At 41.9% G+C, this 24,816-nt stretch overlaps 1 protein-coding gene across 1 annotated transcript in view; it reads left to right on the top strand.

Annotated features, from left to right (window-relative positions):
* Nucleotides 1-11,066: 11,066 nt before the first annotated feature.
* Nucleotides 11,067-24,816, top strand: part of slc25a33 (solute carrier family 25 member 33) — a 31,621-nt gene continuing 17,871 nt past the window's right edge. The window contains exons 1-4 of the mRNA XM_088938096.1: nt 11,067-11,158; nt 18,864-19,025; nt 22,062-22,187; nt 24,244-24,347. Coding sequence (XP_088794222.1) covers nt 22,148-22,187; nt 24,244-24,347 — 144 coding nt within the window. The 5' untranslated portion in view covers nt 11,067-11,158; nt 18,864-19,025; nt 22,062-22,147. The remainder of the gene's footprint in view (nt 11,159-18,863; nt 19,026-22,061; nt 22,188-24,243; nt 24,348-24,816) is intronic.

Genomic DNA, 24,816 nt, shown 5'->3' with positions numbered 1-24,816 from the left:
CTAGTTTTTGGTCTTGTTGATGTTAAGGACTTAAACCAGATCAACTAGTTGCTTAATGAAGCTAACGTGATTTCCAGATCACTGCTCACTGCTCATGTACACCTGCTGCTTGGAGAATCTTAGGGCTGCATGGTCCTTGCTCTGAAGTATAAAAGCTAAGCAGACCCCCTTTCTCCTGCCTCCAACAGCAGGCAGGGAGAGAGTCTTAGAGGTTCCTCTTGTACCCTTAAAAAAAATAGGGCTGTCAGGAGTTGGTAGCAGTTGTTTTTGAATAAAAAGGGAATTTCTCACACTCACAGCTTAGCAAGAGCAACACTGTAGCTGGTAGCTTCTGGTGCTTGATGTTCTCAGCTTGGCTTTGGCTGAGCAGGATTATGGCATGCGCCGGTGACGGACATTGGAGGAAATTACACAATGCACTGAGATGTGTTGTGTTTTACAAGCAGGTGCTGAGATCCTTTTCCGAAACCAGCTATGGCTCATCTCTATTAACAGGACGGAGTCCATCACCAAGGTTACCAGTGGTACACATGAAAGGATCATAGATACATTCTGAAACAAACAAATACACTGAGGGTTCCATGTGGGAATTATTACATTTGGAAACTATTAGGAACTATTGCAAGTGAACTGAAAAATGAATGAAAATGGATACCATTCCACTTGTTCCATGAGCAATTTGTTGGTTTTTTTTTTTGTAATTGAGCACTTAGTTTAAAAGGAGGAAAGTTAAACCAGCATTGAAAGTGTACAAAAATGCCGACATAATCAGTCCATCAACCTGCTCCTTGCTTGTTGTGCTAAACCCCACTTCTGCTTGTGCAACCTCTGCACTGTGCAGGAGTCCTTTAAAATATATACTGTGGAGTGCCGGTGTAAACGTCAGCTGTAGGAAAGCAGGGGATAAAAGCATGGGGCAGCATATGGACGCATCGTAAAGCATGATGCAACCTGTGGAGAAACATGACCCAGCATTAGCACAAGTCAGAATTCTGAATTCTGCACCTAAATAGAGTGGAAGGCTGACCCAGTGGGTTTAGGACGTCAGATGAATGGGGCTGCAGGTCCGATTCTGTGGTGTCATCACAGTTTTTCCTGTCCGAAGGATGAGACAATCGTGGACAGCCCGTTAGCTCATTTGGTGGCTAGTAGCTTATCCAAGCTTAGTCAAGGATCTCGACCAGCTGTTTCCTGAAGGCAGCCAGGGTACTGGCTTCAACAACATGGCAGGGCAGCTCGTTGCAGATACCCACAACATCTGAGGGTAAAGAAAGAGCTGTGCATCTTGTTCTCAGTGTGGACTTTCCCCTTAGTTCCCACCTGTGTCATCTGGTTCATGTTTCAGTCTTGATTGCGAAGAAGTCCATTGGGCTGACTTGGAGAATTTTGAATACTTGAACCGGGTTCCCTCAGAGTCTCATTTGTTCAAGACTGAAAAGATCCAGATGCACACATTACTTTCAATGTCTACCACATGCAATTTGTATGTTAATCTTTTATGAGGAACTTTATTTGAGGCCAAGTGGAAATCAACAGTAAATATACCTAGTTTAAGCCAGGCCAGCTGTGGAGAGGTCTGTAATTGCCGCTGACCTGCCACTAGAGGCTGTGACAACCCCTTTAAATGCCTGGCACTTTAGTTGGTATAAAAGAGTGTGCATATTTTTTGACAGCTTTTCATTGTTAGTGGGTTCTGGCCTGAAAAAGCCCCTGTTTGAGTAATGTGTGCAAACCCTAGGGACCACCTTAGTAGAGTAAGCAATATATTTGCTTAGTGTTCATTACTGCTGTTAGTTGTTCAATGAAACATAACTAATTAAATTACAAATGTTTTCTTTTTTTCTTAGTATCCTAGTATTATATTAATGATCTGCAAGAATAGTTCAAATTGCTTTCTTTAATCATACATGTAATACAAGTGAGATTTTATTCATCCATAAAATCTTATGATCATAGTTCTCTAACGACTCTGGTCTCTCTGGAATGTTCTGTATCTGCAAAATCTGTAACTCCCCATAATTCTCGGCTTGTTTTTCCGATTCCCACTCCATCACATTGCATGCTAGTTTAGTGGCATTCTTCTGTGTCTTGGCCATAAAACCCCTGGCATCTAAGCACAGGCACTTGGACAATCCAAGCAAACATGTTTGAGGATTAGGGCTGTGCTGGAGAATAAGCTTTGTGTGCCACTGCTAACGTTTGATTTACGAATAGCAAGCTGACCATGAAAGAGCTGGTTAAGAGACTGGTGAGTTTGGGCAGCGGTAACAGTACCCTTGCGGGGTACTTAGAAGTCCACGCTGGTTAAGTATGGAGAGGCTCAAGGCAGCACCCGGCAGATCCCAGAGGACTGTAGTTATGCAGGGCTCGTGCTGTAAGTCTTTAAATCACCAAACTTGGGTCAGAGCTGAGTAAAAAGATTCGTTTTGCTCAAGTCATTTAAACCCCAGGTGGGATAAAACTTGAAAAACCCCCCAGGGCCTCGAGCAGTGTGGCGAGCTGCACCAATTAGCCTGTTAGCATTTGTTTTTAAAGATGGCAGATAAGAGAACTCGTAGCTGTTTGTGGATGACCGGCCTGACGGTAATGACTTCTCCTCGCCCTGATTTGAACAGCAGATGTGGTGATGTCAGCTCGGGTGGGGTGGGGAGGTCTGTGCACCGGAAGGAGCGGCTGAGGAAGGCAGGCTGGCTTCCTCGACTGGTCCGCCGGCGGAGTGAGAAGTTGTCGGCTCGCTGACATGATCGCACAATGAGGTGTTAAGCACTCTTGCGTCAGCGTCTGATGGAAAAGCAATTGCTGTGATGCCACAGTGCCTTTGTATCTCTATAAATCACAAGCACAGGGATGGATTCTCTCCTCTTGTGGGACCTGTGTGTTCTTTGAGCTGAGATTAAAGATGGAAAGGAATAGACAATAGTACTGTACAAGAAACAGTCAGCTGTACTGCCATCTGCACATTCTTATTATTATATTATTATTGGACGCAACTTGCAAACAAATGAAGTTCATGGAAAAGTATTCTTAACGGTGGATTTTTGGAAGAATTCTCCACTATGTTAAGTCGACAGTGCTCCATAGCAAATGGTTAAAAACTGTTGGGGTTTTTTTTTTCAAGCAAATGTATGTCATGTTTTTTGTTTTAGTATTTCAGAAAGTGACTAAAATATCTAACAGGGCTGTTTGCTGTTCATGCCCTCTTCAGCTGAGGGCTGGGATGGCTCATTTACTGTACACCACAGTCCCTCTTGGCCTCCCTCTGTGCTCCCTCTGAGAGCTGACATTTGCATTGCCCAACAAGAGGTGCCCGTCACGGCCTGGCGTGAGCGCGGAATTAGAGACTTGCAAAACCAAGCACTCAATCCTATGGCACTTTTTCGATTCCACTGCACTCTACTGCAGTAAACAAGGTTATAAAGTACAAGACCTCTAAAACTAATGCCTCATGTGATGTGCCAGACTATCAAAGAAGACTGCCAGCTGTAGGAACCAGTAACTGCAGTGTAGCTGCAGGCCCTGGCAGGCCACAAAAAATGACGCCATGCAGCTCCTTCAGTTTATCCATCCAGGTGCCAGGATTTAAGCCCAGCTGCTGTGCCAAATCAGGATTTATGCTCCATTTCACAACCAGAACAGGGAGGACCTAGAATTCCAAAATGGAATATCTCACTTGCAGACCAGCCCACGCAGTGACTGAGTTGCACCATGTCAGGTCTGGTCCTTCCTAGCGTTTTCTTGTCTTGGGTCGTGCAGAAGCAGGAGAGAGCTAAGCTGGGCACAGCAATGTGAAGGACAAAAAAGCGATGAACTGCAGCCCAGAGGACGGAAAAGAGCAGAAGGTGGATCAGCATTTGTCAGACCCATAGTACAGCAGACAGCTATTTGCTTTCCACTTCTGTGTATGGCTTATAGTGCCAGTTAAGCACAAATCTAAATTAAAAGCAGGGCAGGACATGTACTGTATACTGGAAGATCCTTGTGGTAAGAGGTTGAAAACTATGTTTAGTCAACAGAGAAAAAAATCTATTTATATGTACACAGCTTTTTATTAAGCCAAAGTAGATTTTGTTCCATACTATGTAAGTACTGTGAAGTGAAAAATTGATGCTTTATGGTGTTTAATTTATGGTCTTTTAAATTATTATGGATGTCTAAATGTGGAATCTGGTTTTGTGCGGTTATATAAAGATCACATGACCACACAAAGTGTACAGCAAACATTGCAAGGCCTAGTTACAGGCAAAGACTAATTCTGCAGCATCATTCGTTAGGTCGGTTATTGCACCATGAAGGTAGCCTGCTCTTTGAGGTCATAATGAGGATTTTCAACGGGTGTGTTGAATTTGGAACGTCAGCGTTGATGCCGTTCTCATTATCATGTGATGTGTTTTATGCTTTTCCAGTCATAGCTAAAGTCTTCTTAAAGGTCAAGGCTAAGTTTGCGATGCTGTTAGGAGCAATCTAGGCCATATCATTATGAGACCTGTGGGCAGTCAACAGTCAAGAGTTGGCATTTCGGAAGTTCAGTTCAGTTGTGCAAGCCAGGGAGTGGTGCATGGACAAGAAGGGTTGGGTTGGGAGTAGTCTCACCTATTGACGCTTGAAGGCACATCAATGCGCCGCTGGGTTCGGCGAGTGGGAAATCGGTTATGACAAGTCAGACAGCTGTAACAAAGTGTTTGCCCCCTACACCCCCGAACGTCAGACCTGACACTTGAGTCTTCTTGCTCTGACGGGTGTAAGGGTGTCTTTGCTACCAGCAGAGAGATCTGTTTGCCCCCAGGAACGGAGCTGAAAACCCCGGCTAAGCACAAGTGCTGTATCACGCAGACGAATAACATCTTAGCACCCACAGGCACTCCAAATGACAACGTGCCAAGGCTGGAAAAGATGACGCCTCCAGCAATACAGTGTGGCAGACGTTAATCCATTAAATAAACAGCCCAGATGTGACAGCCAGACTGTGCTTCTCCCGGCTTTGTATAGAAATAACTGGGCAGGCTGGCAGGAACGGGAACGCATTTTCCCTGTGTTGTTCTGAAGAACTGCTGGGAACGAGTCGGAGCACATCTTCAATGTAGTTCTCGAAAAACATTCATTTATTTACAGGGAAGTGAGAGATGAGGAAAATCCCCTAATACCCCCAGACATGAAGAAAGCTGTTTGGCTTCTCGTTGTGTGGCTGGGCTCGGAGCTCGATCAGTCTGAGCATGCCACTGGTGGTGTCAGGCGCAGTCTCGGCAGCATCCAAATAAAAGTCGCGCGGAGGAAGTTCTCTGGCGGTAAACACGAACCGTTTGTTCTTGCACTTCCAGAGTGTGTTAAGCGGTTCCTTTTGCAATTCAGTCCAACCCCTTTCTCTTCATTCTGGCACATGTTACTGAATTGCAATGTTTTTTTCCCTTTTTTTTTTTACCAGTTTTAAAACATGCAACACTTTAATTTAAAAAACAACAACACTACATTAATTTAGTGAATGCATGAAATCTTTAGTTAAACGTTTAGGGCAGCCATGCTAAACATGCTGTACCCTGGCACTCCGCTACGTGATTTTTGTTCGCAAAAACTGAACCCGTCCCATTTTAAATATCAAATTTTAGAGCTGCAGGAATTTCACCCAATAAGACAGTTTAACGACAAGAGCTATGAGAGGCAGAAGTGATGACATCTTGGTGCTGATACTACCAAACCCTCCACAACCTTTATGAAGAAACAATGAAAAAAATGCTTCTGATTCTATTGCATAAGGAGAAACTCCAATAAACAAATTAGATTCACAAGACTTAGAATGTTTTTTTTTAAAACGGCTTTCAATTCGAGTCAAATACGTTTTCCCGCTACTTGCTTCTAATGAGACTTTTGTTTTTTGGGTGAGGTTGAAGGATTAGCAGGGCAATATTACAAGAAGCATTAAGTCACAAAGTATAAAAATATTCCATGCATAAGTGAGGCAGTATTGTAACTATAGATTCGAATTGGATTAATGACATGGTAAATAGAAAAAGTGACTGAACAGGCCCAATATTTATACATGTTCTTTTTTACAGTCTTGCAGGACTTTCTTTCAGCTTTTTCGCTGGGAGTTTTTAGTCCCATGTATGGAAAATTTTCACTATCAAAAAAATCTGTCAGTCTCTCACATATGCAAAAACGGCTACTGCTCAGATTCTGGCACACTTTTGCTTTTCTACTGTCTGGTTTGTTCTAGGGGATTGAATGCCCTAAAGACTGATTAATGGTCTATTTTTAATAAGGAAGAACTGGATGAAGCGAACGTTAATGGCTAATATCTCAAGCTTGGCTCTTATACTAGTGGACAAAGCCTCTTGGCCTTCCTTGAGCATTGTTAGTCAAACGTTGTTTTTGCCAACTTTTCTCTCCTAATGGCTTCCATTTAGGTCCTTGTGAGGAACCATTATCAGCCTGCCTTCAGACTACGACACTTTCCATTAACGTCTTTCGTAAAACTAGCAGAGGCACAAAACGAAGGCCCTTTAAGGAGATTACTTTTAAAGAGATTCTCTGATGATGTGCCAAAATTTGGTTTGAGCATTCACACAATGGCATTTTCTTTTTAAGTGAAATACGGAACAGTGGAAAATTCATGGAGCAACAGAACAGTTCAGAATGCCTTTGGCGTCCTTTCCTTGTGAGATAACACCCCCACCCTAGATGCCCAGTCTAAGATGGAAAATCCCTTTTCCTGGAAGCTCTGAGAATCCAATGAAAGCAGGAGCATGCCGGAGCCAGAGCCAGATTCCCTCATCACACACCACAGGTGCAGAATCTTAAGTCTTGCAAACAGGTGTGATTCAAAGGCTTGGGTAAATGTTATTATACACTACACAGGCCAGCTGTGATAGGCTGAACTGGAGGAAATGTTTTGCTTGGAAGTAAAAACATTTGAGTTCAGTGGACTAAGGTTCTTTTTGTTCAGGTTAGGGTTTGGGGGCAAACCATATTTTGCAACATTACATACATCATTGTTTTTTCTATTTTTACCATGCATTTACCAACTTCCATCAAGTTATAGACACCCAAATAGTAAGCTCGTGTCTGGAGATTCCCATGCACTCTTTATGCTTATACATTTGGAGAATTGCCTTCCTAGTTTACTACATTGTGTCTATGGAATTACATTCTTATATTTAATTACATTTTAATTGCACTACAAGCACATCTATTAAACATGTGCTTTATTACAGTTTCTCTCTTTATTAAAGACCACTTGCATGATTATCACAGAATTCTGTTTGCACATACTGTGGGGCTGATACCTACTGTAGATACTTAGCCCACATTTCAAAACTGAAAGGTGAATCTGTAGGATAAAGAGGTAAATAGTGCTGCTGAGAAATGGATATTGATATCCAGCATCTGTAAATCTTTGAATCCACAAGGGAAGGCTTTTAGGATTACCTAAGAACATTTTTTTATGTAAAAGAAGCAGCAGACAAAAGCAACTGAGAAAAAAAATGTGGAATGTCCTGAATTTTTGAAGGAATTTTATTCATGGCTTCCATATTTTGTGAAATAACACGAAGGAACTCTGAGATCTTTGTTCGTGGGAATGTTGCTGAGATTTCCAGTGCTGATTGTTTTAACACATGCCAGAGGCGGAGCAGCCTGAGCTGTGAATTGAAACGCAGTGATCTGCTCAGCTCAGTTTCCCATCCCCTCCTTTCACTTCCTCACTGTTAGGACATTCCTGCTAAGACCGTGAAAGATTGTTCTACAAAAAATGTGGCTGTGGCCTTACAAGCATACAAGCAAAAAGGTCCTCGTTCATTCTCATGTGAGGTATGGCTTATTAGAAGGTTTGAAAGCTAAAAGGTAAGTGAAGAACCTGTAATATATCTGTGATCCTGCTATGTTAGGAGCAGTGTTTAAGTAAAGCATTCACTCACTTTTCTAGCCCATTCATTAGGAATGCAGGCAGTTCAATATGAAACCAGGAAACCAATGGGGCTGGACCAACACTCCACGCGTTCTGCTTCTACAGCAGAGGAATGGGACTGTGGAGAAAGCTGGACCTTTTTGCAGAAATTTTAAAAATTATCACAATTGCAAAATAATTTAGATCTTCATTCAATTATTATTCAATTCAATCACTGTTTCATATTTGTTAAAAGCGCCAGCTAGTGTAGACAGTGCTGGGCAAGAGTTACCCAGGAATTTACTCAGAGCCCCTGCTAGTTTTTCCCTACTTTTATCACCTTTATAAACTCCACTATTATAAGAGTAGAGTTTGAGAGAGAAAAATCTCTGCTTGTCATTTAAAACTCTTTGATTCACATTCATCTTACAGTAAATTTAACAACTCAGTGAAATTATACCTGAGCTGCCACTATGTGCAGCAGTAGTTAATCCATCACATTTGCCCATTAAATCTGGTTGACTAATCTTATTGTCAAGACGTGCTCATCATTAACACTTTTTTCCTTGCAGCTAAAAGGCTACTTGTTCTACTAGAAAATATGTATTGAGATTGACTATGAGTTAAGTACAAAATGGCTATAATTTCCGTAGAATATTGCCGTAGCACTGTATCTGCATAAAAATAGTAAGTGAAAAGTGTGCAAAAAAATGTTGCACAGTTCTGGTCCGTAAAACATAAATTTCAGCTTTTTCAGCTCTACCTCTAGGAATGGGATGTTGGCCCACTAAAATCATTTTATGTCCATCTATTTTTTTACGCTTCATGTCACTTATGAGAGATGTACGATGTTTAAAGTATTTTCTTCCCACAGTTTATTGATTAGAACACATCTTTAACGTCTGAATTCTTCCTCTGAAAAGGGTCTTCTTACTCCATGTAATCTCCGCCACATTTCATCACGTCTTCATTGCCTATTATCTTTTCTTAAAATAGGGGTATCCCCATAAAACACAAGGTGAGTTCCTGAAAATGATTTGTTGCATGCAGGAGATAATGTCCTTTTAAAAGTGTCATTTGAAGTTATTGATGCCTGAGCCGCGCGGCGAGATTCTCAACACCAGGCATTCAGATCCAACTTAAATGCAGCCTATACCATGAAATACTGAAATCTGTCTTCTTGACACCTCAGTAATACATCCTAGATGTATTTCAACTACCGGTATTTGCTTGCGTGATCATAAATTGTATATCACATCATATATTACAATAATGTCCTACAACTACTTACCACATCTGCTGTTGAACAAATTATTTATAACAAATAGCATTATTATTATAGCGCTCCTTACTTTGGTGGCCAGATATTTCAATAAAAATTAAGTATAAACCTTTTTCAGTTATGCTATGCATAGCTCGCTGGAACACTGTTAGCCTTACTTAAAATGTAAAATTGGTTTGAATAAGATTACAAAATGTCTACAAAACTAACGAGATACCATGTTTGCCTTGAACCTCTATTCTTTCCTCAATAATGAAGGGCTCATTTATTTCAAAGAGACCTCAGCTGTTATAAAAATATGATGGATTTTCCTGTAACAGGTCAGTCTCTCAACCTTTGGCAAGGAGCGTAGTCTGCATACTCCACATACGATGTTAAGAGGCATGTTTTTTGTATTTAGCAGCAATTATTTTTTTTCCAAAGTCTACATGATAGTCTTACACTGCAGAGAAGCCTTTGGAAAAAAAACCCAGAGTTGTTTTAATATAAGAAGCAAAACAAACGTGTACAGTCTCTTATGAAAATGTGTAACAGTTAATATCTGAAAAACAAGCCACAGTGGGCGAATTATATTGTATAACATAACAAAACATGTGTCTGAGAAATGTGTACTCACGAATGGTTTAACATGCATTTTAAATTTGCCTAAAATATTCTCGAAAAAGCCTCCATGAGTTGTTTCTTCTTGGATCAGAGAGCTTCCCTGTAAACCATACGCAGATGCTGTTAGAAAAAACATAGTCTGTGATGTTCATCTCATGAACACGAAAGCCTGTCAGGCCGTGACTCGATCCTGTCAGGAACACCCCTACAGCTGTTCAGCCAATTGCACCAGCCATGTGCAGGAGACAGGGAAAGCTGACTGTCATGACGGAGCTCTGTGGTGCAGGGTGCTTTCCACTCCTGAGTCCTTCTGTGTGTTTAGCCTGGACAGTGTGTGGATTAAACAGTGTTCCTGAAGTTGACAATGAACAATGCACCATGTCCTTCCATGCATGTCAATCACCATTTACAGGACACCTGTGGTGATCCACCTGAGCCCAGCGTGTGTACTGCTGCTGTCCATGGGAAGGTGCTCTCACCTATGTAGGAACACAACTGTTTTTAACAGCCCACTCTAGGGTACGACACACATAGTGAGACAGGTAGACACATCTAGGCAGTATGTCCTAGGAAGATAGAAATAAAAGTAAAGTTCCTGGGGAAATTCAGGACATGCAGACTCCACAGAGAAGGTGCCCAAGCAAGAATCAGACCTACTGTACCACAGGACCTAAGAGAAGTGATGCGGCTGTGCTAACTGCTGTCTCACTGTGCTGCCCTACATGCATATTTACTATGGTAAGGTAAATAGAGTAGAAGAATAGAAATAGAAGGGAGAGAATAGGAGCATGGACTGGTCTCGGCAGAACTAGCCTACGGGGTTCGGAGTATCGTGGTGCTGTGTGTGGCCATGCCAGCTGTATCACAGAGCTCTCTGGAATGCCTTATCATTGTCTAATCCTCCTGCCTGTGCCAGACTCCTGGAGGCCTGTCAGCGGCACGTGAAGCTGGTTCTTTCTTGTTCTCTGCTAGGCAGCTGGGTCTTTCCTCTTCTGGACAATATGTACGGAGTCTAGACATTCCCCTTTCATGGAAAATATTAAGTGAAGTTTTTGTTGCTGGATATGCACAAGAGTCCGTAACGTGCTGAACTGATCATCATGATTCAGATGTGGTCCGTTGTAAGAGGTGTTTCATTTCTTGATAATACAGTATATGCATACTAAGACATGAAAAATGCAACCTAGGTTTTTGTTGCCTTTTTAATGCCTCTTACTTTATTTATGTATATGTGGCATGACAGACAGGGCTCTGGACTTGTAATTAGAACTTGAAAGTTGCTTTAGGTATCTTGAAACTGATCCTTAGCTCTTTCTGTTTATTAGGCTCCAGAATGATGATATGAGTGAAAACAAACCAGGGATCTGCAACAATCCAAAACAGGATAACAATTCTGGGTGAGGTTGGGTTTTCCTAAACTTTTGCCATTAATAATCTAAAATCCATAAATTCAAGCATACAGGGAGTGTATGCAGCATTTTCTGTAAAAATGGAAAGCCTGTAAATGTTTTTTTTTTTTTGGCTTTAGAGAAATTTAACATCTCCTTTTCATATTTATGAGCAATTATTTTTTTTGGTAAAGAAATGATATGTGGGATTTAATAAATGAAGAGTGAGTCATGCCTGTATCAGCAGCTGAAATGAGGGCTTGCATGGTGTGAATTAACACAGTGGTGAATGTCCATTTCCAATTTCCCTGGATTCAGATGGAAATTCCTGCTTCACAGATGAACACACAGCAGTGGAAGAAACAACAGCTGGGAGCTGAGAGGCAGGATCATCTCCAGTTAGGATGTAGGCTGTGTAACAGATCTGAAAGTCTGCAGTTGTATGGGGGGGATCACTCCGATTACCCAAATAACTGTGGTAGGCACTTTATTAAACCTCACAGAAAACTAAATCCTGGAAAGACTTTGTGAGCTCTGGCTCCCAAATAATTCTAATAGATTTGTATATGTGACTGTTATTATTAATATAATAGTAAAAATATATTAGAAAAAACAGTGGAGCAGTAGTTAGCGTTGCTTCTTTGCAGTGCTGTGCCCCTGGGTTCCTGGGGTGCTATCTGTGTGGAGTTTGCATGTTCTCCCCATATTCATGGGGGTTTCCTCCGGGTGTTCTGGTTTCCTCCCACAGTCCAAAGACATGTTAGTAGGATAGGTGTCACGGATGTCAGAGAGGACGAACTGTGGAATGGCAGGAGAGCGAAAAAAGACCCTATGCGTAGCAGTGAGACGGGGGTTAGCCCAGGCTCAGCTGTTCAGGAAATGCCGTATAGAAACCTATGCCCTCAAGCCATGGACAGGAGTGACCTGGTGCTAGGTGGGTCTCAGGACATTCGAACCTCAGTAAATAGTAAATAGGTAAATAGGCTACACAACAAGACACACCAGAAAGACATGAATAATCACAGGAAACTAGGAACAGGAGAGAAGCAGAGCGCCCTCTAGGTGTACTGGGTGTGACAGTAGGTTAATCGACTTCTTGAACAATTGGCCCTTGTGTGTGTGTGTGTCTGCGTGTGTCCCGTGCATGTCCTACACCCATCCCAACAAGCAATGGGTGTACCCTGTCTGGCACCCACTGCTTGTTGGGATAGGCTCGGCGACCCTGAATTGGTTAAGGTGGTTAGAAGATGGATGAGAAGATATTGGCAAAAACACATATTTTACTCTGTATATAGCTGAGCACTATGTATATGCAAACAAATCATTTCTGAAAACAGACGTAAGCCTAATGCTGCAGGCTGATGTGTTACTGTACATTGTAATTACATACCGTGGCAGTTACAACAGTTCCGTAGTGTCGCTAAGGAAGTCATTATGTATATTGCTGTTTTCCCCTCAGTTCCAATGCCTGTTTAATTCATATGAAACAATCGCTAATCTGTTTTAGTTACAGTTGCTCCTCAGTTGAAATCTTAACCCAGTGTCATGTCTTTGAAGTCACTTTGCATGTAAAAAGACTGTTTACAGGATTGTAGCTTCTACTGTAGTTACATTTCTATTCACTAGCTTCCCTTGAAACAGTATCTAATAATGGATAAATATGCTGACTACACTGTAACAGTATAACAATATACACGGCCATATTTTACAGCATATTTGATTTTTTGACAGTTTATTAATTTTTCATAAAATATGTGAACACTTAGCCAAGACCAAATAGTTACAAACCATTTGTTTGAACATGAAGGCTTTGAGCGAGAAACGTTCGGCTATTTTATGACATTTTAAAATTGTTTTGTATTAAACCGGATATAAGAATAACACTGGTTTAATAAGGAGCTGGACATTGCTATTTATTTTGTAAGACTGCCAAATATTGTTCTTGGCGGTTTTAAGATCCCCTGTCGGTCACAATTACTTTCAAGATCGCTGTAAATTTTGTTCTTTTGGCTGACTTCCTGGGCGGTAAGGAAATAATCCTGTCTACCTGTCTAAGTAAGTGACTGGATTATAAGCAGGTGGTATTTTTTGTGTCACAGTGCAGCAGAGGACTGGACGCTCATGCCTCGATCTGACATGGCAGGCCATGTAAATCTAATCCACAAAAACTCTCTGGCAGAAGGCAGCGCAGAGAACTGCCCCTGCGAGGACTCAAACACCTCCGACTTCAGAGCCACAGGATGATGAATTCAACTAGGCCAAAAGGCCAGCCCTCCTGGCCAGGGAAAAGTCCACTCTATCTATGTCCCTGTGGATGTTACCCACAGTAACAGATTCTATGCCAACTGAGCCTTGCTGCACTCAGTGAAATAACATGAGGCCCACCCCTGGCTATGCCCCCAATTGGAAGATTAATCTTTGGGGTGATTTTTCCTCTTTGGTGGTATTTGGCTGCTGCCATGCAGCTCTGTGTTAATGACAGAAACTCTAATGGCACTGATGTTTGAGCCTTAAGCATTTAATTAAACAACATGAGCTTAGCCTGAGGAACAAAGCAGGGCTCAGCCCTTTAATAGACTATTGAGAATAACATAAGCTTAACAGAAAAGACTTCCTTTGGATTGGGCTGGGTCTCTCTTCTCTTGTAGCTGCAGAATATGTGACAGAGTCATTTCTACTTGGGGACAGCTTCACAGTTCTAACGCTGGGAGAAAAACCACAGGTACGAGACATTTCAATTCTGTCAGGCGAAGATAATAATAATAATAATTCCTCACACTTATATAGCGCTTTTCTGGACACTCCACTCAAAGCGCTTTACAGATAATGGGGACTCCCCTCCCCCACCAATGTGCAGCCCCACCTGGATGATGCGTTGGCAGCCATAGTGCGCCAGAACGCTCACCACACACCAGCTATTATTCTCATTCCACCTCTTCCAAACCTGGGATTGGGAGTTTTCATGCACACAAGGATGGCACAGGTGAACTCTGATGGTGACGCTTGTCTTGATGTGTTCAATGTTGTAGAAGTTCTTTTAGACAAATTGAACATACATGAGCTTATTGACGAATTTCTGTTTGGGAAACCTGGCATTTTTTTTATATTTTTAATTTTTGATATGATGCTCTAACTAAAGGCTCTAGTGTTTTTTTCTACAGTTTTGAAACAAGTTATTTAAGAGAGCATGTGTAATGCCTCCCAACAGTACAGTTCGCCCAGTATAGTTTTTCCTTGTCCAATTTCCCAGAGTCATTCTTGACTCAAAAAACAACATACAGAGTCCATCCTTCGCAGTGAATCCTGCAGCACCACACCTGTCTGTTCAAAGCTAGTTTCTCTGGTCCCTTGGCCAAGATAAAGTCTTCAGAGGTTGACAGTTGCTTCTGACAGTTGATGGTTATTAGACAAGAAAAAGAGGATCAAAGGTTTCGACAGCAATAATTTCCAATCTTTTTTCCGCCTTCCATTTTCTTCGTATCAGATACATAGATTTTTTTTTTGTTTTCAACATATTATTTATTTTTGTGTGTGAAAACGAAAGCCTTGTTTTTACAAGCATGGGCCAACTCTCGGCACAAACATCAGAAGCATGAGGAGAGGTTTTCTGGCCTGGCGAGGCAGAGAAAAAGCAGAGGAAGAGAGCTGGAGAACAGAATCTGTGAGAGCCCAATTCATCATTTTTTTTTCTAATGGTAATGCTTATGGTAAATTAAGCATTCTCCGTACCCTGAAGACAAATTTCTGCTAATCGAATAAATGACTGCTCTGCACCAGAAGAAACATGTATTTGCAATCGGTCTTAATTTGTCCAATTAGGTAATTAAATTATTCAGTGGGGTTTTCCTGTGCTCAAAGGGGAGTTTTGAACCATGCATAAAATATGATGGAACTGGTCTGAAAAGGAATGTACATATTATCTGGCTTGAAATACAATTCTTTAATATTCGTCTCCCAGTTGCTTCCATTATGCTCCTTGGCTGAATTGCTGCAGTTCAGTATCTTTCTCAGCTGTTGTTTACACTGCAAACAATAGCAGAGACCTCTCTCCTGGTCTGGACATGCCCACCATGCTTCAGATATGATCGAACCGGTCAAAAGGGGAATGTACAGTACATGTGCCAACCATAAGACTCATTTCAGTTCCTCCATGAAATCCATATTTTAAAGAATGCCCCTTAGTGGAGCCTGTTGAGTAGCATCCAGCCTCCTGCCCCTTCTTCTGCTTTCTGAGGGATTTTTGTCTGTCTCTCTGGTTTATGCTTCTTGCTCTTCCTGGGCAGACATCAGGCTGAACGCCCTCGCCTGCTGCTAATGAGATAAGATCACTTTATTAGCCATATACAATTTCTCTCCATGAGACACACAGGCACACAGACAGGGAGAGAGAAGCTTGGGGTCAGAGCGCACAGTCAGACATTTATACTGCACCCCTGGGGTGGGGTTAAGGGCCTTGCTCAGGGGCCCAACGGAGTAGGATTCCTCTGCCAGCCATGGGATTTGAACTGGCAACCTTCTAGCCACAGACGCAGATCCTTAGCCACAGAGCTACTCCTCTATTGCCTGTGATCCCTGAACGAGCTGAAAAAAAATGTATATTGGAAGTCTCTCACAGCAATCATCATGTTCTCCAGAGTGGCTGTGTTTTCCTGCTTTATTTTTTCTTGCCCTTTACAGCACTGTTAAACACTTATTAACTACCTACTTCAACTTTACATATACTGCGCTGGCAAAACTGTCCTCAGCCACCTTACTGGATATCTGTGATGCCTGAGACTTCGCATTACTGAGCGCGGCATGGTTGCTCTAATGAAGAGGTCAGTTTGCTTTCGGATGAAAAATTGAAGTCATCCTGCTTAACGCCTGCAGATAAACCCAGTAAAGGTGTGCAGATAGATGGAGATGGAGAGGGAGTTTTCTGTAAAATTTAAATCCATGGCGGTTTCTATCTTGAGGAAAGGAAGTTAATCCCCAAAGAGAAACTGTCCTGGAAAGAAAGAACGCAGATCCTGCGGAAAAGCTGGCTCGCTGTTGCTGCAGCTTGAGGGGCTGACACTGCTCGAGTGTTGACAATGCTCTGAGGACCAGTTTTTAGGAAGTTGCGATCTTAATTCAAAACCCAATCTGGTTTCTTTCTAGTCGTCCAGGCATGGAAAAAAGGTTTTGTTACAGCTCTCCAAGAGAACAAGTAAAACCTGATATCGCTAACATTTTACATGACCTGATCCACATCATTTTCATGTAAAAAAACGCCCGTCAGATGTAAATGCTCAAGACAGGAATGTGACCCTGGTGAGCACAGATGTAACTGGACAAGCTCCACTGGGAACAGAGCTGCTCTGCCTTTCCAACAAGACTGCAAGGAGCCTACAGCCTGAGCAGAGTCCTGCTCCCTTGCTGTCCAATTACTGAGTGCCCATCTGTAGATCTGTGCTCTAACAGCTCCTCAGTGGATTGGGACTGAGAGGAGGAGCCAGGACACCATTGCCAACAACACTGACAGGGGGTCTGACAAATCCTCAATTTATTTGGCCCAACAAGCCTTGGGCTGCTTAAAAAAGGAGAGTGCATGGTATTCAATACCAGCTGCAAGCAGCAAGAACCAGAAAATACCTTCATATCATATCAGAAGGAGTCAGAAAAGCAAACAGAAGACATGACTGAAAGTGTGAAGAAAAAAAAATGAATAAAAAGACATCACAAAAAATGCAATCACTGCTGTCTGAGCTTTATATTTTATCCATTTTGTATTGGTTGGATCTCCCCCATGTATGTGGAATAATTAATGAAAAGGGTTAATTGGAATTTTCAGATGGAAATTGGTAGATCTTTTCAGTGAACTAATCCCTAGCAGCAGAATGACGTTTGTCCACCAGGTGGCACTGCTTACTAGGTGTTAAAAACCGTTTCTTAATGGGTTGGCTCTTTACCCAACTTACTCCTTGTGTGTTGGCTGCACAGTCACAGTTTCCTCCAGTTTTGTTCTGAGCCACAGAACTGGACCTCCTCATAGCCTAACCATTGCAAGTTAACATGTCTTAAAGGGGCTTAAGAAACCTGCAGAACTATGACTCTCCACAACCAGGGCATCAGTGACAATGGCCTCTGGAGTTCTGTTTTTCTTTGTGTCTGCAGCTCTGGCCACTCAGCCCGGCCAGTATGACTTCAGGGATCCAGGTTCTGGCTCCCTGCCAATTTTCCTGTCCCCTGAAGTTGAGGTCAGACTGGACTGGAAAAGAGAGTTACTGCTTCAGTACAAGAGCACCACCTGCCAATAAGGCATCTCTTTTTGTCCAAAGGGCTGATCCAGGGAGTCCGCTCCAGACAGAGGCTGGGAAACCCCAATGTAACTGGTGCTACAACTCAAGTGTTATCTGGAGCTAGACCTTCCAGGGCTGGAGCTCTCAATACCAAGAGGGTGCAACAGGCTGCCACCGTGACCGTCGCGGTTCCGCGCGGGCCCGTGCCCTCCGCTACCCGTTCTGTCCCGCAACACCTGGGGCGCGAACCAACAGGGAACCAGCCAAGCCATGTTGTGGATGCTGGTTCCCTTTCTGGGATCTTCCAGGGAGCGGCTGGATGAGATTTTAAGGTCTCTAAGCTACTAGCTATCAGACCAGCATGTTGCGTGAAATGGCTTTTTGTTTGCTGTCCTTATGTGCTCAAGCACAAGGCATGCAAGGGGCTACTCCAGACACAGCAGCTGTCCATGTGCCTCAGCTCGAAGGCTCTGGGTCAAGCCCCGTCCAGACAATGTGCATCGAGGACACTGTCGATCACCGTGTGGGCCTGTCCTCATCTGGGCACGTAGAAACATTTTTGGCTCCTTTTGGAAAAATGACTAATTTGTCCGTTATTTCAAGATACTATCTTTCGTGTTCTCAGGCTGAAATGCCTTTCTCAAAAACATCTTGCTCTGTTACGTGCTCCACACATCTCAGTGTAGTGGAAAATAAGTATGAAGAAGAAGCATTTAGTTTCTTTTTTAAACGTACCACCTTAAGGATACAGAAAAATTGATTATTTAAGCGTGAGTGAGAATTATCGACAGCTCTAAACCTCAGGCAAAGAATAAAAAGGATCAGAAGCTGAGGTTTATCTGATTTTAGCTATGATATCTACTCTGAATTATCATGAAACCTCATTAAACATGAGGCTGAAAGTTTAGCTTCTACATCTTTCAAATAAATTGATTTACCCAGCCTTTTTCTTACAGTTATCAGGTGGAAAACAGTCACAGCCAGGCATGAGATACTGTAGAGAATATTATCGTGAGATTGGCAGAAGTCTTTGTCGGTTCAATAGCGTTGAAAATCCCAATATGTGCCTTTTCTTCAACAGCAGTAAACTGCTCTGGACATCTACAAAGAACCTTATCTCTACACAGAAAAACACCTGCATTTGGTGGAGATAAAAAGAAAGAGGTTGAGATATAAAAACTGAAATTCTTTTCTCTATCTCTGTTGCTGTCCTCCTGTTTTGTGAAAAGCAAGACGCACTAGCAATATCTGATGTTAAATCATTAATCCCCTATGTGATTAGATTAAGAAGGAAGCTGTTAGGCGGGACAAGTTAATGCCACTCATTGGGAGAAGAAACATGATGGGGATCAAGCTCATTAGGGCCTCTGCAAGGAAAGAAGTTCTTGCCAAAATAAATACAGCAATTTGCTGCGTTTCCCCACGATTTCACTTTTGGCTCTTTTCACACATAGGGATTGGGCTTACTGGAAGACACGTCACGAAGAAAGATCGCTTTCTTCAGGACAGCATGAACAAGCAGAGTCACGTGAAGAAACAGAGGAGAGAACAGGAAAGGTGCGCATTTGAGATTGAATTGGCGAGTTCCCATCCTGATGAAACCTTTGCATTGCAAGGTGAGATGAGATTACCATGCCTAGAGGGGCTAAGGCACAGAATAGACACTCCCGGAGCCACACTTTAGAACTAAATATCCATGTCGGGGAACCCTAGCCCTGCTCTTCCAGGGCTTCAAGTCACTTCATATCTGTGGAGAGAAGGGTTCAATTAGTTCAGACCTAATTAGATCAGTTTCATATTTTTCCTCAGGTCTGAAGCTGCTGGTCATTTAGGTCAAATGTAGGTTTTATTGATAAATATTAAATGATCACTGTCTAAAAAAGCAACTTAAATTGTGACCAGTTAAGCAGGTGACATGCTAAATGAAGTACTGTAGTCTGAAGTTTGTTTAAAATTAAAATGTAATTACCCCTCAGCCCCCAGAGACCAGAATTGAACATGCTAATTCCTTACATGATTAATAACTTTAAGTGCGGAAAATTACTTTCCTCACTGATCAATAACCTCTAAAAAAAAAAGTTCATTTGGGAGAGTTTTTAAAATTTACTGGACTGGGGTGTCTCCAGGGCCCGAGTCTGAGAATGAGATATAGAAAATTAATGATCAGTGTTAGAAAAAATACTTATCAATTATGAATAATAGGTGCAAGACAGTCATGTAAGAGATTACTTTTAAGTATCTGTAAATTGGTGATAAAATCTGTAATCTATGAAGAACAGTAGTTCTGTACACACACTACACAGACCTCTATAAAAACCTACTTTTTAAAATGATTTCCACTCAACTTGTTAATTTCGAAAAGTGATTCCTTATACCAGTATCTGGTAATTGTAGAGGAGTACTTTTTTAAAGTAATTTCCCCCCGACATCATCTATCACCTTGTGGCCCTTAAGAACCTCAGATCCAGGGAGACCTTGAGCTGGTCTTCTGCAGAGAGGCAAAGAGCAGGGGTACCGTTCTTTCTGATTAGGGTTTATGAGAATTGGGGATCGTTCGAGAGCAGCAATGAATTGCAGTTAGTGGGGTTTTTGGGGTTTAGCTCAAGCACGAGGATGGTGGCAGTTCACCTGCCTAGGAGCAGCACAGGTTGTGTGGTGATCTGTTTGGGTCAGCCTTATCAAAACTGACAATATGACTAACGAGCACCATGAAAAATGAAACATCCAGACTGAGCAGGATTTATCGGATTGAGCAGTCTACCTTGCTGTTAGCTGTGGTCCTTGTCAGGGGTCCCCAACCCTGAAACTAAAGAATAGAAACACTTATAGATTACTTGAGCAAGTAATTTGCTCCATTAAGGACTCTTATGTCCTTGAGGGCAGAAGTACATTCAGGTTTCTGCTCCAATTTGATTTCTAAAGTTTCTATATAAAAATATATAAGTATATATATATTATATATATAACGTTGAACAAATCGCTTGCTATTGGTCACCACTAAGCTGTTCCAAGCTGTTTCTGTTTTAATTGTAACTTATAAAACCCGCTGAACCTGGGCTCTCCAGGAGCAGGGCTGGAGTCCCCTGGTCTAAGCCAAAGATCTCAAAACAATAATTTTTTCTTTTGCTTTTAATAAACCACAAAATGAGAAGAGGGCGCTTTACAAGCCATGCGGTGAGAGGTTTTTGCTACAGACAGCTCTTTCTGTAATGGAGAACCTCATGATGTGAGTGTGGGACTGGTGGTGTCAAGACAGCCAAGACATATAAGACAGCATGGGGTCTTGTCCAGGGAGGCGGTGTTTCTGTTCACACAGTTGGCGACTCTTGGCTGGCAGCAGGAACATTGATAGTTCCTGGTAGTCTCGCTAACATTCATGCGGACGCAGGGTTTTTCAGCCTCAGAGGTGTTGCACAATGTCTCTGAGCTCTGGGATCTTGGCTAAGGCAAACAGCAGGATTTGCAAAAGCTGGCAGAATAGGGAACTGACTTAATAAAAGGTGATATATGCCTTTTTTACCCCATTGCCTAATGTTCTAAGTTACAGAGTAACAGCTTGGCACATGACCCTCGGCAGCTGTTCTGCACCCTGCGTCCTTCACTGGTTGCAAAAGTATTAGAAAGGTTCTGAACGAAGCAGATATACATTGAACAGAGGACCTCAAACCCTGCAAACTATGTTTTCTGGAAGTACCTAAGTGTTCTGAGAAGAGGCTGTGCGCTATACTTCAGGACTGACCTTCCCTCCCTTTCCTTAGTGAGGCAGAATCAGGGCAGACACCAGCCGAGCTGGTTTCACTGGATTTTCCTCTAAGTGAGCCTTTCATTTGTTGTACATTATCAGCGCAGTGAAGAAATTCTGAAATGGGTGCAAATGGCATCTTTGTAGTATTCCGGGTATTTCAATCCACCTCGCTATGGTGATCAACTTGATTTGTGTTCCTGTTGCACTGAATATTTTGAGCATCTTTGACAAAATTCTCCATGGGCAATTGAATCACCATGCTTTCCAATCTAAAGCACAAGACTGACATCAACCTGCTTTGAATTATTAACGCCCTCTCTGAAAATCCCATCACGGTGAAGGAGGCTGAGTCATACTCAATTTTTGCCCTGCATTTTCATGTAGATTTGATTTTTAACTCTGTGACCTAGAAAATCATCTTTTTAACTGGACACCTTTCCTAAACTCCCAACCTTCTCATTCAATATAGTGAAAAGCAGGTAGACAGAAAAGAGGATTTCTTAGTTCAAGTAAATTATAGAGACATACTTTAGACTCACAGTTACTCTTATTCTGTGTCACCTTAATTTCCAATGGCATTACAGAAACTCTAAGGCTCTTACAATGTAATGGAAGCAGTAACAGAGTTTTCAAAAGCTGATATTTTTTGGAGGTTTCTAGAGTGATAACTTTATGAGCCTCTCTTGGCATAATATTGAGGGTCTAACTAGAGACTCAACAGTGTGACCCTGGCAATTAAGTGTGTAATCCCTGTGAATTTGTTTTTGCATCTGAAAGGACATTATCACCTCCCCGTTTGTTAAACATATCCATGAAAATTAAATAATTAAAATCTGAATTAAATCCACTCTAGCTGGAAAATAAAAGAGAACTTCTTAACCAAGTCTAGCATTTCTCTCTTTCCAAGGATAAGATGGCAAACAGAACCAGTACAGTAGCTCAGATTCAGAAACACCTCTTCTGGTGAAAACTAAGGGATTTGCACTGGGATTAATGAGCAACAAGAAATCAGCTGGGAAACAGTGTGGAGTGGGTGAGTAATTTGAACGATTATTAGGTGGTGTAAATCAATCAGATAATGTTGAGAATTTGTCTGTGCGTCAGATCAGATTTATCATCTCCATGGCTGAAAGTGCGCTGCCCAAGCAGGGGATTTATAAAGAATGAAAACACAAACCGTTTCCAAACTACCGTTAATTTTCCTTTCTTTTTTTTTCCACCTGTAAAAGTTAGAGGCTCATGGAGCTGGTATGTGTCAGGTTAAAACAGCCCCACTGAAACAGGACCCCCCTCTCAGTACAACATGCACTACTTGATGAATTCATTATTATCTCACCTGGCCCGAGAATGAGACAAGGTTATTAGTCATTTGGATTCTGTTTCTCCATCTTGAAAAAACATGTTCCACACTCTGCAAATGCCACAGGTACAGTGAATTTCAGAACCTTCTCAGCTGCTGCCTTTTACTTTTCTCAGGGAGTGGGCGTGCTGGAAACTGCAACACAGAAAGAACAAATAGCAGCATTAAGAGCAGATTTATGTAATGCAGATGATACAATATTTGTTTGCCAGGCAGACTATGACTGGGCTGAGCCCCATCTTCCTAACGCTATAGCTGTGGACAACCCACTACACTGACCCTTCCTTCCACTGTGTTGAAAATGCATTTGAAAAAAAATGAAGACATTTTACTGGACTTGCTAAGCAGACAGTATGTTGCTTATTGCTGTTAAAGAATAAGATACAGTTGAGGTACTTTTGTTAACAACACCGCTGTGTCGTATGCGTGTGACCAACCATCCATTGTCTAACTGCTTCTTCCAATTCAGGGAGACATACACAAACACACACACTCACTCCAGAGCCAACTTTCCCAGAAGCCAGTTAACCTTCCAGCATGTGTTTGGACTGTGGAAGGAAACTGGAGCACCCAGAGGACACCGAAGCAGACATGGGTGAACATGTAAACTCCACACACATAGCAGCACCAGGCCTGTACTGAGCAGCTTTCCCAAAACCGGTTTCTTCTTGCTGAAATCTAAGCACCGAGCCGGTTTTTATTTTACTGACAATTTACAAAGAAAAAAGCACTTTAACGGTAGCATAGCAAACAGTTGAAACTGTTTCAATTAGTTTCAATTTGCAATGTACTGAGTCATTCTCCGTAAACCAATTACAAAGATAATAATAATAGCAGGGAACAGATATAACTTGTCCCAAATGACAGAACCACATATGGTATATGACAATGAAATGCCTGAATGTAGCACAGTACTTAGTATAAAGTGTTCAAGTGTATTAATCTCCCATCAGTCATAATATTTATTCTCCAAACATTGACTCCCGTTTCACTTCATTTGCTACAATCCATTCCTTTCTCACATTCCTGACTGTTAAAATCTCATCAAAAGGTGACAGTCTTGCTGTTCAGGGCTCACTTAAAGACCTCACAGATCCTGGCCTGTTTCCTCCTAGACTGCAGTCAGTGCAGGAAAGGTTATTACTTCACGTCTCACTTGCCTCTAATCAGAGGAGTGTTTAATAAATGATCTGCCTATGCCTCTATCCCTGGAAGGGCTGACACAGCGCCAAGCCATTACATCTTAAGCATAGATCCATAATGTAAACAGGTAACGGTGTGCCTTGAAATGTAAGGACCAGACACTCTAAACCTAACCTCTAATCTCTAGCCTTTAACCTTTTACTTTAACTAACAAATGCTAACCTTGACTATAACCACTGCCAGAACAGAACAATCCTACCAAATGCAAAATTGCGTTTTATATTAAAACAATCCATTCTAAATGAATGTGGATGCTATGGACTTTTTAGCAGGCTAATATTAAGTTCATTTGGACTTGTATTTTTCCATTTTCTACAAGATGCCCTGACAAAAGAACTGCACTTTTGTGACAGAAACACTGTAATGAAAATATTCTTTATTTGTTCTTTTTGTTATTGCTGTATAGTATTTATTGACAGGTGCAACAAGAAAATAAGATTTTTATGGCTGGAGTTAGAACAAGTAGCCTACAATTGCCAGGTGAGCTCTCTCTGTGTCAGCGAATGCCATTATCTTTGTTCTGCAGGGCTACAAACACCGCTGATTCCCAGCTTTAGAGTCCCGGGTTCCGTTCTGCTCCAGGAAGTCTTCAGTGTGGAGCTGGATGTTCCACATTATGCAGCTTTCTGGGTGATGCAATGTTTTCCTCCCACCTACTGAAGACATGATAGCTTGGTTTACTGGCATCTCTAAACTGCACCTGTGCTCATGCCCTGTGATGGACTGGTGTTTTTTCAGGACAGGGATCTAGGTTGGAATTAGCAGCTTTCTGATAACGGGTGACTATATGTTTCTCTAAAAATGAAATCATATATGACCTCTTCCAATAAGTCTGCATGCCTGAAATCTTTAAAAAAAATTAAAAATTAAATTGAGTGGAGAGAACCCTGGAAAACACGTAACTGCGCACATCATAAACCCGTGGAATAACTACAACAGACCTTTCACCTCCGCAGGGCACGTCTGCAGGGTCTTTTAAATGGCCAGAGTAATTATTATTTAAATGCAAACAGGTGGTTTTAAAAGCTTAACAATCAATAGAAACGTGCCCAACACAATCTCTGAAAACTTGGTAGTGCGCGTAAAAATGCCTTTAAAA

The sequence above is a fragment of the Atractosteus spatula genome, chromosome 20 (assembly GCF_055471065.1).
Source record: "Atractosteus spatula isolate fAtrSpa1 chromosome 20, fAtrSpa1.hap1, whole genome shotgun sequence".
Taxonomy (NCBI): Eukaryota; Metazoa; Chordata; class Actinopteri; order Semionotiformes; family Lepisosteidae; genus Atractosteus; species Atractosteus spatula.
This window is presented reverse-complemented; position numbering and strand designations above follow the sequence as displayed.